At 44.5% G+C, this 12,586-nt stretch overlaps 2 protein-coding genes across 4 annotated transcripts in view; one reads left to right on the top strand and one right to left on the bottom strand.

Annotated features, from left to right (window-relative positions):
• The window catches only part of FUT10 (fucosyltransferase 10), a 217,208-nt gene that overhangs the window by 135,231 nt on the left and 69,391 nt on the right, over positions 1-12,586 (bottom strand). The gene's annotated exons all lie outside the window — the stretch shown is intronic.
• Positions 7,939-10,281, top strand: CLDN23 (claudin 23). Its single transcript, XM_069104914.1, has one exon. The coding sequence runs from the start codon at positions 8,160-8,162 to the stop codon at positions 8,997-8,999; it is 840 nt and encodes a 279-aa protein (XP_068961015.1). The 5' UTR covers positions 7,939-8,159; the 3' UTR covers positions 9,000-10,281.

Here is a 12,586-nt window from a genome sequence, read left to right as displayed (position 1 = left end):
CGTCGCCTTATCCGCGCTCGATATCCTCAGTTGCTTTTAATCTGTCATCTCACTACCACCGTCGGAAGCCCCCCGACCGCCCGGGGTGCGTAAGCCTACCTCCACCCACCCGTCCTCCTTAGAAGCTCACAGATCCCCCCCCCCCGGCTGAGCTGGAACTTTCCTCCCACCAATAATAACAAGCCGAATCCGGTCGCAGGAAATAAAGCGTTTCTTTTTCTAGCCTGTCACTAAGTTCTGGGGAACCTGCCTGGCCGCCTACCCCAGGCTTTCAGTCAGATTGTTCCATCCTTCTCTGTCTGGTATCTCTGGGCTAGACCTCTTCGGGTGCTCATTTCTTTGGGGGCTAGGACTACCTATAAAATGCTAGGAAAAAGGAGTTGGGGAGGAGGAGGCGGATCTGGTGATGTCCTCAGGTGACCAAGGCCTGTCTGGCACAAGCATGGTTAGCCTCTTCCTCCTTACCTTAAAAATGGAAGGTGAACGTTTTATCTAATTTTTTAATTCCGACTCTAAAACTAATCCTAACCCTGACTCAAACCCTATCCCTCTGACTTTAACTTTAACCCTAAGGCTAATTCAGTACCTGATTATAATTCTACCTCTGACTCCAACTCTAACCCCAATTTATTAATTTATTGTTTTCAGAGATCAACACTATTCCCTTATTATTACAAAGAAAAGGATTTCTCTACTTTTGGGGACAACTTTTTCAAAACGGTGCTTCCCAGCAGCCCTACCCCATGGAAGAAAACTGAAGAAAAAATTATAAAATTATTACAAAATTAAATCTAAATCCATATTACAATGCATCTTGGGCAAGAAAAAAATTGGACAATTTGGTCATGTCCCCCAAAAATATGTACCTTACTTCATTTTCAAGAAATCACATCCTGGCTAAGAACGAATTGGCAAAATTACAGTTCAATCTTCTGTTTGTTGGGTTTGACCACTTTGTAAAACCTCACAGTATGGGTGGAAATGCTACCAAGAAGCTAATTTCCCTTGAGCGTTCCTGGGAAATTTCTAGGAATCATCCTTGTGCCCCTCAGTACCAGGATCAAGATGCCCAACTTTCAGGGGGACAACTTTCGGGAGCTTCAGTCAGCCTTTTTTTTTTTAAACTAGTGGCATGACGTTTTTATAATCTTAAATTGTTATTCTGAATCTAACCCTAACCCCAATTTTGAGGCACCCAACACTTTTTATTAACCTAATAATAATAAATACTTCAGACCCATTCTAATCCAATCAAATAAATATTTATTAATCCCCTATTATATGCCTAGCACTATACTAAACGCTGGGCATAGAATTAATAAAAATGTAAGCATCCCTTATCCTTACAGAGCTTACAATCATTTCTTTTGTAAGGTGCTTGCATGTTATTAAACTTTTTTGGTAGCTACTTTCAGAATTTTTTCGGATTCTCTTACATAGGGAACAGGGGCTTTTAAGCACCATTTTGAAGGGAAAAAAAGTTGTGAAAAAAAGAAAAATTCATTTATTTATCAAAATATTGGCATAGTTGTATTTGTTGGGGAAAAAAGAATTGATAAATTTGTTCATTTACAATCAGAAAGAAAGGCATAGGTCCATTGGTTCCAAAGAAAGTTGGAATTCGATCAGCATCCCCTGTAGCACAGAGGTTGAACTTCCTGAATTCCAGACACTTGGGGTACAAAAATGATTCCAAGCACTTTCTCATGTATCCTACTTCTCTCCTCCTTATCTTTTTGGGCACCAATAATAAGAGGTTTGACAAAGAAAAAATTCTAAAAATAGCTACTGAAAAAGCTTAATAATACATAAGCACCTTACAAAAGAAAAATCTTTAGACAATCTGGCTAAGTACCACCCCCCCTTCTATGTATTTTGCAGAATATGTGAAATTTTAATTCTGTTGCAGAAAGGATTAGGGTTAGCTTTCAATCACTGGTTCCATGGGTTTAATTTTGTAAAACCTCCTTACTGGTGGGAAAAAAAAAAAGCTGAGGAGGCAAGAAATACACTGTAGGTTACCTGTGAAGGTACCCAAATCATTCTTGTGCCCTTGTGTTTGGGGCTCCAGATGCTCAACTCCCAGGCACCAGCAGGTGGTGGTCTAATTCCATTATTCTTCAGAGGGAGCCCATGTACCTGTCTTTCTGATGATAAATGAATACATTTATTGTTTCATTCTTAATAAATCAATAAATTTGTTCATTTATTTTTTCAGCAAACACAATAATAGTCATATTTTGATGAAGACACTGATTTTTCTATTGGGGGGACAATTTTTTTAAAATGGTGCTTCTAGCTTTCACAATACTTTGAAGCAAATCTGAAAAACTCAAGATGGGTACTGCAAAGTTCAATCCAAACATATAATTTGGCTAAGTCCCCACTTCTGTGTAGTTTGCAGAATATATGAAATATGAATTCTGTCTCACCAAGAAATGTGCAGGGTTAGCTTTCAATCACTGGTTCTATGGGTTTAACTTTGTCAAATTTCATATCACTGGTGCCAAAAAAGATAAGGAGGGGAGAAGTACCTTTCAGATACCTGGGAAGGTGCCTGGAATCATTCTTGTGCTCCTCAGCTTTGGATCTTGAGATGATTAACTCTCAGGTGCCAGAGGATACTGGACTAATTCCTTTTTCCTTTGGAACCAATGGACCTATGCCTTTCTTTCTGATTGTAAATGAACAAATTTATCAATTTATTTGGATAAATTTTGTCCTTTTTTTTTAAGCAAACACAACTATATCCATATTAGTTGGTGTTTCATAGACTGGGAGGAATTGCTATTCCCAAGGCTTTTAGGTTCACGGTCCTGGGCTACTTTCATCAGGGTCTCAGGGAAGGTGGTGTTTGAGGGGGTGAGGATGGTTTGACTTGCCCAGCACACACTACCTCCTCGCTCTCCCTCATGGTGAACTGCTGCTTCCATTTATAACAAAATATTCATAGCAGCATTTTTTGTTGTTGCAAAAAACTGTAAACATAGTGGCTGACCATCAACTTGGGAGTGAGAAAACAAATTCTGAAAAAAAAATGATTATATTGGAATGTAACTGAACCATTAAATGATGAATATGGAGAAGACATGGAAACATGGGAAGATGTATATGAAGGCAAAGTGAGCAAAAGCAGGAAAAACAATATACCTGGTAACTTTTTTAGCCCAAAATATATGATTTCATTAAGAAATTTCCTTTCTAAATGAGCATTTTCTTTTTTATATAGCATAGTATAATAAAAAGACGATTTCACATGAAACTGCACATCTATTACGTATAACTTGCTATTTCTTTTAAATGTATAATAAAATTATGGTAATTTTTTTCTTTTTTTCTTCCCTCCCCCTCCCCCTAGAGATGGCAACCATTAGACACAAATAGGTATACAGATGTAAAATTATTTTTTATGTACTTCTATTAGTTCTTTCTCTGGCTATAGATAGCATCTTTTTTCATATGTCCTTTATTTTTAATTTGTGCATTTATAATAGTGAAAATGACAGTCACTCAAAGCAGTCTTTAAAAAAAATTCTGTTACTGTATACAATGTTGTCTTGGTTCTTCTCGTTTTGTTCTTCATTATTTCGTACAAGTCCTTCCATGATTTTCTAAGATCGCTGAGCTCATCATTTCTTATAGCACAGTAGACCATTTTCTTTGCTATTTGCCATCTTACTACTTGCCTGGTACACTGAGATGTTAAATGACTTGCCCAGGATCATAGGTCCAGATGTGAACAGATGTTTTTGAACCCCATGTCTCCCTGATTCCAAGACCATTTCTCTACATGTTGCCTCCTCCAATTGATATGAGGGTTGGATAACCATGAATAAATCATGAATTTGCTAATGGAGAGCTAGCAAGGTACATTTATCTGGCACCAGGCACTATGGTAAGCACTGGGGATACAGATAAGAACAAAGACAAAGACAGTCTCTACCTACAAGGGGCTTACATTCTAATGGAGAAAAACACCCCTCAAGAGTGCTGAAAATGGTAAGAGGTCAAGTTAGCTGAGTGGGGGCATGTTACTGAGGTCCAGAAAGTCAGAAGTACAGCCTGGGTGGGGGTGGGTGGGATGAAGTTTGGCCCACCTGGGCCCTTCCCCAAAAGAGAAGCCCTGGGAGGACCCCAGCTACTGGAGAAGGGGCCCAACTGAGCAGATGGATGTTCCAGTGTGAGGAGAACCTGGGCACTGGAAGAGGTTCACTGGAGGTGAAACTGAAGACCAGAAAGTTGGATGAACAGCCAGGAATAGAATAATGCAAGGATATGTCAGTACCTTGTTACCTATTTATTGAAAATATGAAAAAGTTCTTTGAATCATAAAAAGAAACTGACTTTTGGCTAGAAAAAAGAATATACTGATCCTACCCTGGGTGACCTTTAAAAGACAAGCTATTAGTCCTGATCAATATTTTTGTGGCCTGAGCTGCTCAGAGAGAAGCTACAGAGTGAGACTCCCACCTCAGAAGGAACAAGGGGTTCTCTCCATTCCCTACCCATTGGCTAGGGCATCAAGGTGACACAATGGACAGAGGCCAGGGCCTGGAGTCAGGAAGACACATCTTCCTGAGTTCAAATCCAGCCTCAGACACTTACTAGCTGTGTGAGCCAGGGTAAGTCACTTCACCCTGTTTGCCTCCATTTCTTCATTTCTAAAGTGAGCCGGGGAATGAAATGGCAAACTAGTCCAGTATCTTTGCCAAGAAAATCCCAAATGGGGCCACAAAAAATCGGACAGGATTGAAAATGACTAAACAGCAACCCATCAGCAATGAGACTTGCATCCAGCAACTCACAAGAAACACATGGCAGCAATTGAGGTTTTAGGGAGCAAGCCTCCTCCTTTGGGAGGAGGAAAGAGAGCTAGTGAGCTACAGATTCAAGAGAGAACCAGGCCTGGCAGCTGAGAGGAGCAAACCCAGGGAAGCCAGCTGAGCGCCCTGCCCAGCAGAGATTCTGGCCCCATGGGGAGCATGTAGGGTAGGCCTGACCAGAAGAGAAAGACCCTAGGGTCCTGCAGAACCATAGTGCTTTGGTACCCTGTCCCTATGTTCCCACTATGAGCACACCTTACATTGGTGCCCAATGTCTTCTGTGCTGTGTTGTGCATTTGTCAGAATGCCTGCTGGGTTTACAATGCAGGGTGAAAAGATGTAGAGCTCCTGATCTTCCTATGCCATTTTAGTAAATGCCTTTGGTTGGAGCTAATTGTATTTCCTGGGTGACTCTTAAAGGTGACCTCACTGGGGAGGATCTTTATAGTTTTAGAGAGCCAGATGGGAACTGTTAGAACCTCTAGGAGTTACCCTCCGGGGGGCCAAGGCTGCAAATCTGTGAGTGCTGAGGTAGGAAGGGAGTTCACCTGGGGTGCCACCAACTGATGATACTCATCCTCAAAGGGAGGAGAAAATGAACCTCCCTTTGCTGCAGAGACAAGGAGCTACTAGTGTGGAACACAGTATCCTCTGCAGACATTGTTGATAAATTTTACTGTATTCATTTTTTTTCTGTTTAAAAAGGGTTTTAAATGTCAATTTCATTTTTATTTTCAATTCCAATTTTTTCCAGCCTTCCCTGATCCACTGAAAAGGCAAGAATGATAATAACAGTTATCATATGAAATCGCACAATACACATTTTCGCATCAGTCATATGACAAGAGCGACAGAGAATGTGCTTTGAATCTGAGTCTACCAGTTTTCCATCTGGAGGTGGATAACATTTTCCCCTTGAATCCTTTGGGATTATGGTGGGCCATCATAGTGATCAGAGTTACTAAGTCTTAGTCTTTCATGATTGATTGTCTTTTCTATGTTCCTGTTACTGTGGAAATTGTTCTCCTGGTCCTGCTCACTTTGTTTTGCATCCATTCATACAGACTTTCCCAGGCTTTTCTGCATCAGTTACCACAGGTCTTCTCCAGTTTCTTGACACCATTCCCTTTACAATCCAGCACAGCACTACAGTATTCTATCACATTCATAGTCCCTGACTTGTCCAGTCATTCCCCAATTGATACGAATCCCTGACAGTGGACTTTTTAAAGAGCTGATTTTGATCTATTAAGAAATGACATAACTACATTTTGTTCTGTATTTGCTGAGCTTTATACGCGATGTCCCAACACATCCTTCAGGGACATAATAAATGCTATATGAATGTTAGATGTGATTTTGATGGGGTGTGTCAGGATCTTGAGTGAATAAACTCCAGTTTCCCTGTTTCTGTATCCTGTGCTGGCTCATTTCTTGGTGGTAGCTATCTAGGAAACACCCAAAGTAAATTGCACAGCATTTCTTAGTACAAGAGATGGCTGTCCTTGGAGGTCAAGAGAGCAACATATTTACACATAAAGATGATATAAAAGATAATGGTAATTATTGTAAGTAACATTTATTTAACAAGGTTTGCAAAGCACTTTACATGGGTATGTTAACTCATTTTGCCCTCACAATAACCCCAGTGGATCCTTGCCACTATAATCCTCTTTTTTCAAAAGAGGAAGCTGAAATGCAGAGAGCTTAAGTGACTTAGTCTTTAAGGCAAGATTTTAACTCCTTTCTTCCTCACTTAAAGGCCTGCACTCTATTCAATGCCTCCTGTCGTGATTGTTCAATCCTATCGGTCTCTCCCTGATCCCATTTGGGATTTTCTTAACAAAGACACTGGAGTGGTCCGCCTTTCCTTCTCCAGCTAATTTTACAGATGAGGAAACTGAGGCAAACAGGGTTAAGTGACTTTCCTAGGGTCACACAAACAGAAAGCATCTTGAGGACATATTTGAACTCAGGGAAATAAGTTTTCCTGATTCAGCCCTTTACTCACTTCACCACCTAGCTGCCCCTTGCCTCTATCTTAACTTAGAAAGTCGAACAAAAAAACAAGTTATAAGAGTTTATATTTATCCCTCTTAAATTTTATGTTACATATTTGGTCCAGTTTTCCGTCACAGAAAGATATTTTTAGACGCTAATTCTGTCATTAAAGGTTAGCTAGCCTTCCCAAGCTTTACCAACACAACATCTGGGTCTTCCTTTCTAAGACACTGATTAGAATATTGAACAAGGCTGTGCCAAGCGTCCTTCTCGCTATTTGTGATTCATTTAGAGCAACGTGAGGAAAGAGAGGCTTGAATTGTGGACCCATTTGGCCTCTGGAAGCAATTAACTCATAGACTCCCCAGGGTAGCTTGGAGGCTCAAAGCAGAGGTTGAAGTGTTTAAATGTGCTATGGAAATGTCGGCTATTACTATTTCTAAGGTTATGACATCCTTGAACCAGACAGAGATCCAAACGGATCGGCTGAAAGCTACATTCTGGGACTTTTTTTTTTTTTAAGCAACACCGACCTTCGGTCCTCTCCACCCCAACTCAACAGGAAGGAAGAGCTCGGAGAGGCAGAAAAGGTAACTGACTCCATGAAGCCAAAAGATTTCCAGATAACCCCTCGAGGGTAAATAAGACACCCGGAGAGGCGCCAAGAAAGGCGGCCGGCTTCAGGACCGCCGAAACCCAGGATCTTCCCTGGCCCTGAATGCTCTACACCCGAGGCAGTGGGCAGTGGTGGGGTGGGAAGAAGTAGCCTCTGCCCCGGCCCCACTGAAACAGGTGCGCGGCCACAAGCAGCAGGCTCTCCTAGCCCCCTCCCTCCTACCAGCTCTGGTCTCAACCTTTGTCCAAGGCCTGGGGGAGGAGCAAGAAAGGGCGGGGCTGGACCAAGTGAGAGCCCAGTGGCTGCTTCCTGTTTGGCCCTTACAGGGTCAGCCCCTCCAGGGCCGGGCGGACTCTTGAGCTTGTTCAGTTTCGGTGAGAGTACCAGGGCTCTGGTTTCGCTTAGCGACGGGCGGAGCTTTGCCCTGTAGGAAGTCGAGGAGAGGGATGGGCGAGAGGCAGAATAGAAAGGAGAGATTGAGGAGAAGGAGGTGGGAGGTGCGGACTGAGTCAGGACTGAGTCTGATGCCCTGATTAGGGCGCTCCGATTGCCAGAGGCACCTCAGTGCCAGGGGCGCACAGGCCCCCTTAGGGAAAGCTTTCAGCTGGGTGGAGAGAGCCGAGGGAGACAAGGCAGAGACGCCTGCACTAAGGGGTCCACAGACTCGGACAGACCTCCTCCAGCCAAGTGAGGGGCCCAGCAGCTACCCAGCAGCGGAGATGAGGACGCCCGCGGCCATGACCCTGGGCTTGGTGCTGGCCCCCTGCGGCTTGCTTCTGTGCCTGGTCTGCACGCTGACGCCGGGCTGGCGGCAGAAGACAGGTTTCCTTGATCAGCCGGTGAACGTGCTGGTGACCCAGGGACTGTGGGACACGTGTAGAGAGCAGAGCAGTAGCGACAGTCAGTGCGGGGTCCGCGACGAGCTGGGCTACTACACGGCTGAGCCGGTGCAGGCGGCGCGCGCTCTGACCATCACGGGGCTGGCCACCTCGGCCGTGGGGCTGTTGATGGCCTCGCTGGGGGTGCGCTGCTGGCACCAGAAGCCCCGCGCCTGGCTAGCAGGAGCCTCGGGCCTCGTACTCTTTACCGCCGGCCTCCTGGGACTCGTCCCAGTGGCTTGGTACTGCCACGTCCTGCAGAACCGCACCGTCCTGCCCGCAGAGGCCAGCCCGGTGCAGCTGAGGGTCGGCTACAGCGTAGTGCTCGGCTTCCTGGGCAGCTGCCTGCTGCTAGTGGGGGGCTTCTCCCTGGCACTCAGCTTCGCCCGTGTGTGCGAAGAGCGCGCCCATCGCCGTAAGGCGTACCCCAGTCCGCGCCGCAGCACTGTTAACACAGTGCAGATCCAATGGCCAGCAGCTCTCGCCACGCCATCGATCTTGTCCCAGCGCAGCCAGGGCCGGCTTCAGCCCCAGGGTGGACCTAAGCCCCGAGTAGGCTTCAGGATGCCTCGGCCAGCAGCCTACACGAACCCAGAGGATGTACTGAAGGGGGAGAGAAGCAGCAGCAGCAGCGCGCACCCTAGCTCCAGTACCACACTGCCCTGTGACTCAGACTTGTAGCTTCTCCCCTTTGCCTGGATTCCTGGTCCTGGCGCTGTTCAAATGAATGCAGTGGGGCCCGGCTGAGGGACACTAGGCCTGCCCAGTTCCCTCTCCAGCTCCTGTTCCATTTGAAAGGAGTCTATTTCGGGGGTGCAGATGGTTTTCACGGAATGTTAAGGCTAGAAGGACGTGAGAAGTAAGTCAAGTCAATTCCTAGAAGCAATTGGGTGGAGTGGACAGAGTGCTGCAGCTGGAGTCGGTCCACCGACACTCCCGCGCGGCGGAACCCTGGTCAAATCGCTTAATGGTCCTCGCCTGTCACGTGGGATAATGATAACCACACCTACCTACCTACCTCCCAGGGTGGTCTCGAGGATCGAATTAGATAAGGCACCTTTTAGGCACTTTCCGAGGCTTAAAGCGCTCTCTAAATGTAAGCTTCCTCATCTTAACAGGAAGCCAGAGTGCTGAACAGCTCCCAAGTGACAGAAGGGAGAGCAGAACCCAGGGTTCTGAGGGATCTGCTTACTGGAACACCGAGTCTTTGCTGTTCAAGGATTATTTGAAACTTTTAAAAGCCACAACAACAACCCAGAGACTATCAAACGCCTTTAGATCACACTTGGAGACCTAACTGGGTAATGGAATCCACCTGTCCCATTCTACAGCTCAGAGCTGATACTGTATAGAATCAAAGAATGGCTACAGAGTTTGTGCCTTGGGGCCCAGAGCAGCAGTGATACTCAGAGTACCTGGTGAGACCCAGTGGAGAATTCACATTTGAACCCAGGTCTCCTGACACCCAGATTGGTGGTTATAATTAGGCTTAAAATAAGAAGCAATATGGTATTGGGCCTAGAGTCGGGAATACCTAGGTCCTAATCTCACCTTCGACAGCTGCTACCTATGTGACCCTGGAAAAAATGCATAACAGCTCTATACCTCAGTTACCTCCATTGTAAAATAAAAGAATTGAACTTGATAGCATCTCAGATCTCTGGCAAACTGGAAATCCGTGAGTCCATGATTGAAGTTAGCCAAGAATAATGACACAGACTGACTTACCTCATACCCACAGCTCTCTTCCCATGGCCCACAGGGAGCATGGCAGTAAGGTTGATAGCAATTTGTTTTATGGAAGTCACATCATGACAGCTTCTGATGGAAGTGGGTGACATTTTTTTTATACACGTTTTTCCTTGTAGAAAACTAGGGACTCAATCTACTGGGAATTACGAAATGCAGATCAATCTGTTATTCATATCTCAATGTTATATAAACCAAATCTGTTCTACCTGAAGTGTACCAGTATGAACTTTGTTCTTCTCTGGTGTGGCCGAATGTATTGTCAACGTTAGTACTTCCTCATTTATAACCTCGATGGTAGTTTGTACTTTTCATTCAGGCCTTTTTCTGTCCCTGCATAAAAGGGGTGGGAAGGAGTGGAGGGTTGGGGGGGGGGGGGGCATAGGTCCCATCATCCTGAGACTGTTGCTTTGATATCAGGTTTCATATGACTTTCTATTCAAAACAAAGGCAGCCATCTGAAAAAAAAATGGTGCCAGCATGTTTCTAAATTGGGGGTAAGATACAAAAAGAATTTTGGCCTTGGCATCTCCCATGGTGCCTTTAATCCAAGGTCACCATCTCCATACTGGTGGCAGGGACCAGGAAGTTTAGGCAGAACTGGTCCAGTACATAAGAGAGATCAGCTCCCAACTCCCTCCATCCTTACACAGATAATAGTCTCCAACTGGACTCTGACTGCCAGGAGGTCACTCCCCCGATAGTGTGACAACAGAAGCTGAATCATTGTCTCTTATAGACAAATGCTACTTAGAAATACAGGCATTTGGTCTTATTTATCAGGTTATCTCTTTGTTCCCCTAAAAACGGGAACTCAGAGCTCCCAGAAGGTAGGCTAATAGAGCATAGAATTTGGAAGGGTTAAGCTGAATTGAGGACAAAGCCTCTGGGTCAACAAGTCAGACCTTGTCCCGAGAAGGCTTCTCTGGGTTCTTCTCCAGCCCTGTGCTGCCCTGCCCCCAGCCTTTGTCAGACTCTGTACATCTGTACAAAAAGAACAGAATGCCTTGTAGCTTTCTCCTCACCTTGGAAACTCATCCAGACAGACACATCAGTGGAGTTAGTCCAAGTAAAACCGTGCTGGGAATGAGTAGTTTAGCAGATGGGTTGAGGACACAGCATGTTCTCCCAACCAGGCTGGATGAGAGGATGGGTATAGGGTGGTCTTTCAAGAGGTATTTTAGTAGCAAAGGCCTTTTTCAGACTCAGTTCAGGAAACTACACACAGTGGAAATAGCACAGAAACAGACAGAATTTGCAGAATTAGAAGACTCTTGGAAGCCACTTAGACCAACCTAATATGAAAAAAGAGGATCCTCTTTATATCACATGAAAAAAAAATGGTCATCTGGCCTCTGCTTGAAGATTTGAAGGGAGGAAGAATCAAATTTCTCTGTCTCTGTGTGTCTCTCTGTCTCTGTCTCTCTCTCTCTCTCGTAGATGGGATCAGTGGCTTCTTGGCAAGTCTGCTTTTACTCAGCAGGCACTGGCGCACTGGAGAAGTGTTTCTCCATCGTCTCCTTATTGGAGAGCATCCCTCCAGCCTTAGGGACCCTGTACTTTTATATAGCAGATGTAGTTTTCCTGTTCCACTATTCCCCAGAATAGATTGGTATTTGGAACAGGCTGTGACCTCAATTTATCCCATTGTCTCTAAAGCTCAAGGCCTGCATCATCAACTGCCTATTGGGTATTTTCAACTGACTGTCCCACAGGTATCTCAAACTCAACACAACTTGTCATTTCTCCCCCTAAATATAACCTCCTCCTAACTTTTCTGTTCCTTTTGAGGGCACCACCATCATTCCAGTTAGCCAAGACAGCACCCTTGGTGCCATTTTCAATTTTTCCCCAATCCCTGCACCCCACCCCACTCCATCCCCAGCCAAGAATCTCTTCCACTTCCACAACTTCACTCAGGCCCATGGCCCCTTCTTTCTACCTTTCCATCTACCATCCTAGTTCAGGACTTCCTCACTTCTGACCTGCACTACTGCAGTAGCCTCTTAACATTACTGATAACTTTTGCATGTTTGTATCTGAATAAATCCCTCCTCCTTCCCCACCCCAATATCACTTCAGTTTGAGAGTACACAGACTGTTCCGTTGACCTAGTTCCATATCACCATAAAGAAAAGAAAATATATTTTTTCACCTCATTCCCGGAGACAAGCTTGGTCATAACAACTACATGACTTTCAGTTGTTTTCCTGTTCTTTCCCTGCACAATGCTATAGTTATTGTATATTTTTCCTCCTCTTATTGTGCTTTCTTCACTCTGTATCAATTCTTTTAATTCTTACTAAGATTTTTCTTAATTTTTCATATTTATTTTTTCTTATGGCACAGTAATAGCCCATTAAAATTATATAACACACTTTGTTGAGCCAGATGGGTTCACAAGCAAACTATGCCAAACATTTAAAGAACAATTAATCCTAATACTATATAAACTATTTGGGGAAAATAGACACAAAAGAAATCCTACCAAGTTCCTTTCATGACACAAATATGGTGCT

The sequence above is a fragment of the Petaurus breviceps genome, unplaced genomic scaffold, assembly GCF_028583685.1.
Source record: "Petaurus breviceps papuanus isolate PSGF00001 unplaced genomic scaffold, PetGlider_PUasm1.0 689, whole genome shotgun sequence".
Lineage (NCBI taxonomy): Eukaryota > Metazoa > Chordata > Mammalia > Diprotodontia > Petauridae > Petaurus > Petaurus breviceps.
This window is presented reverse-complemented; position numbering and strand designations above follow the sequence as displayed.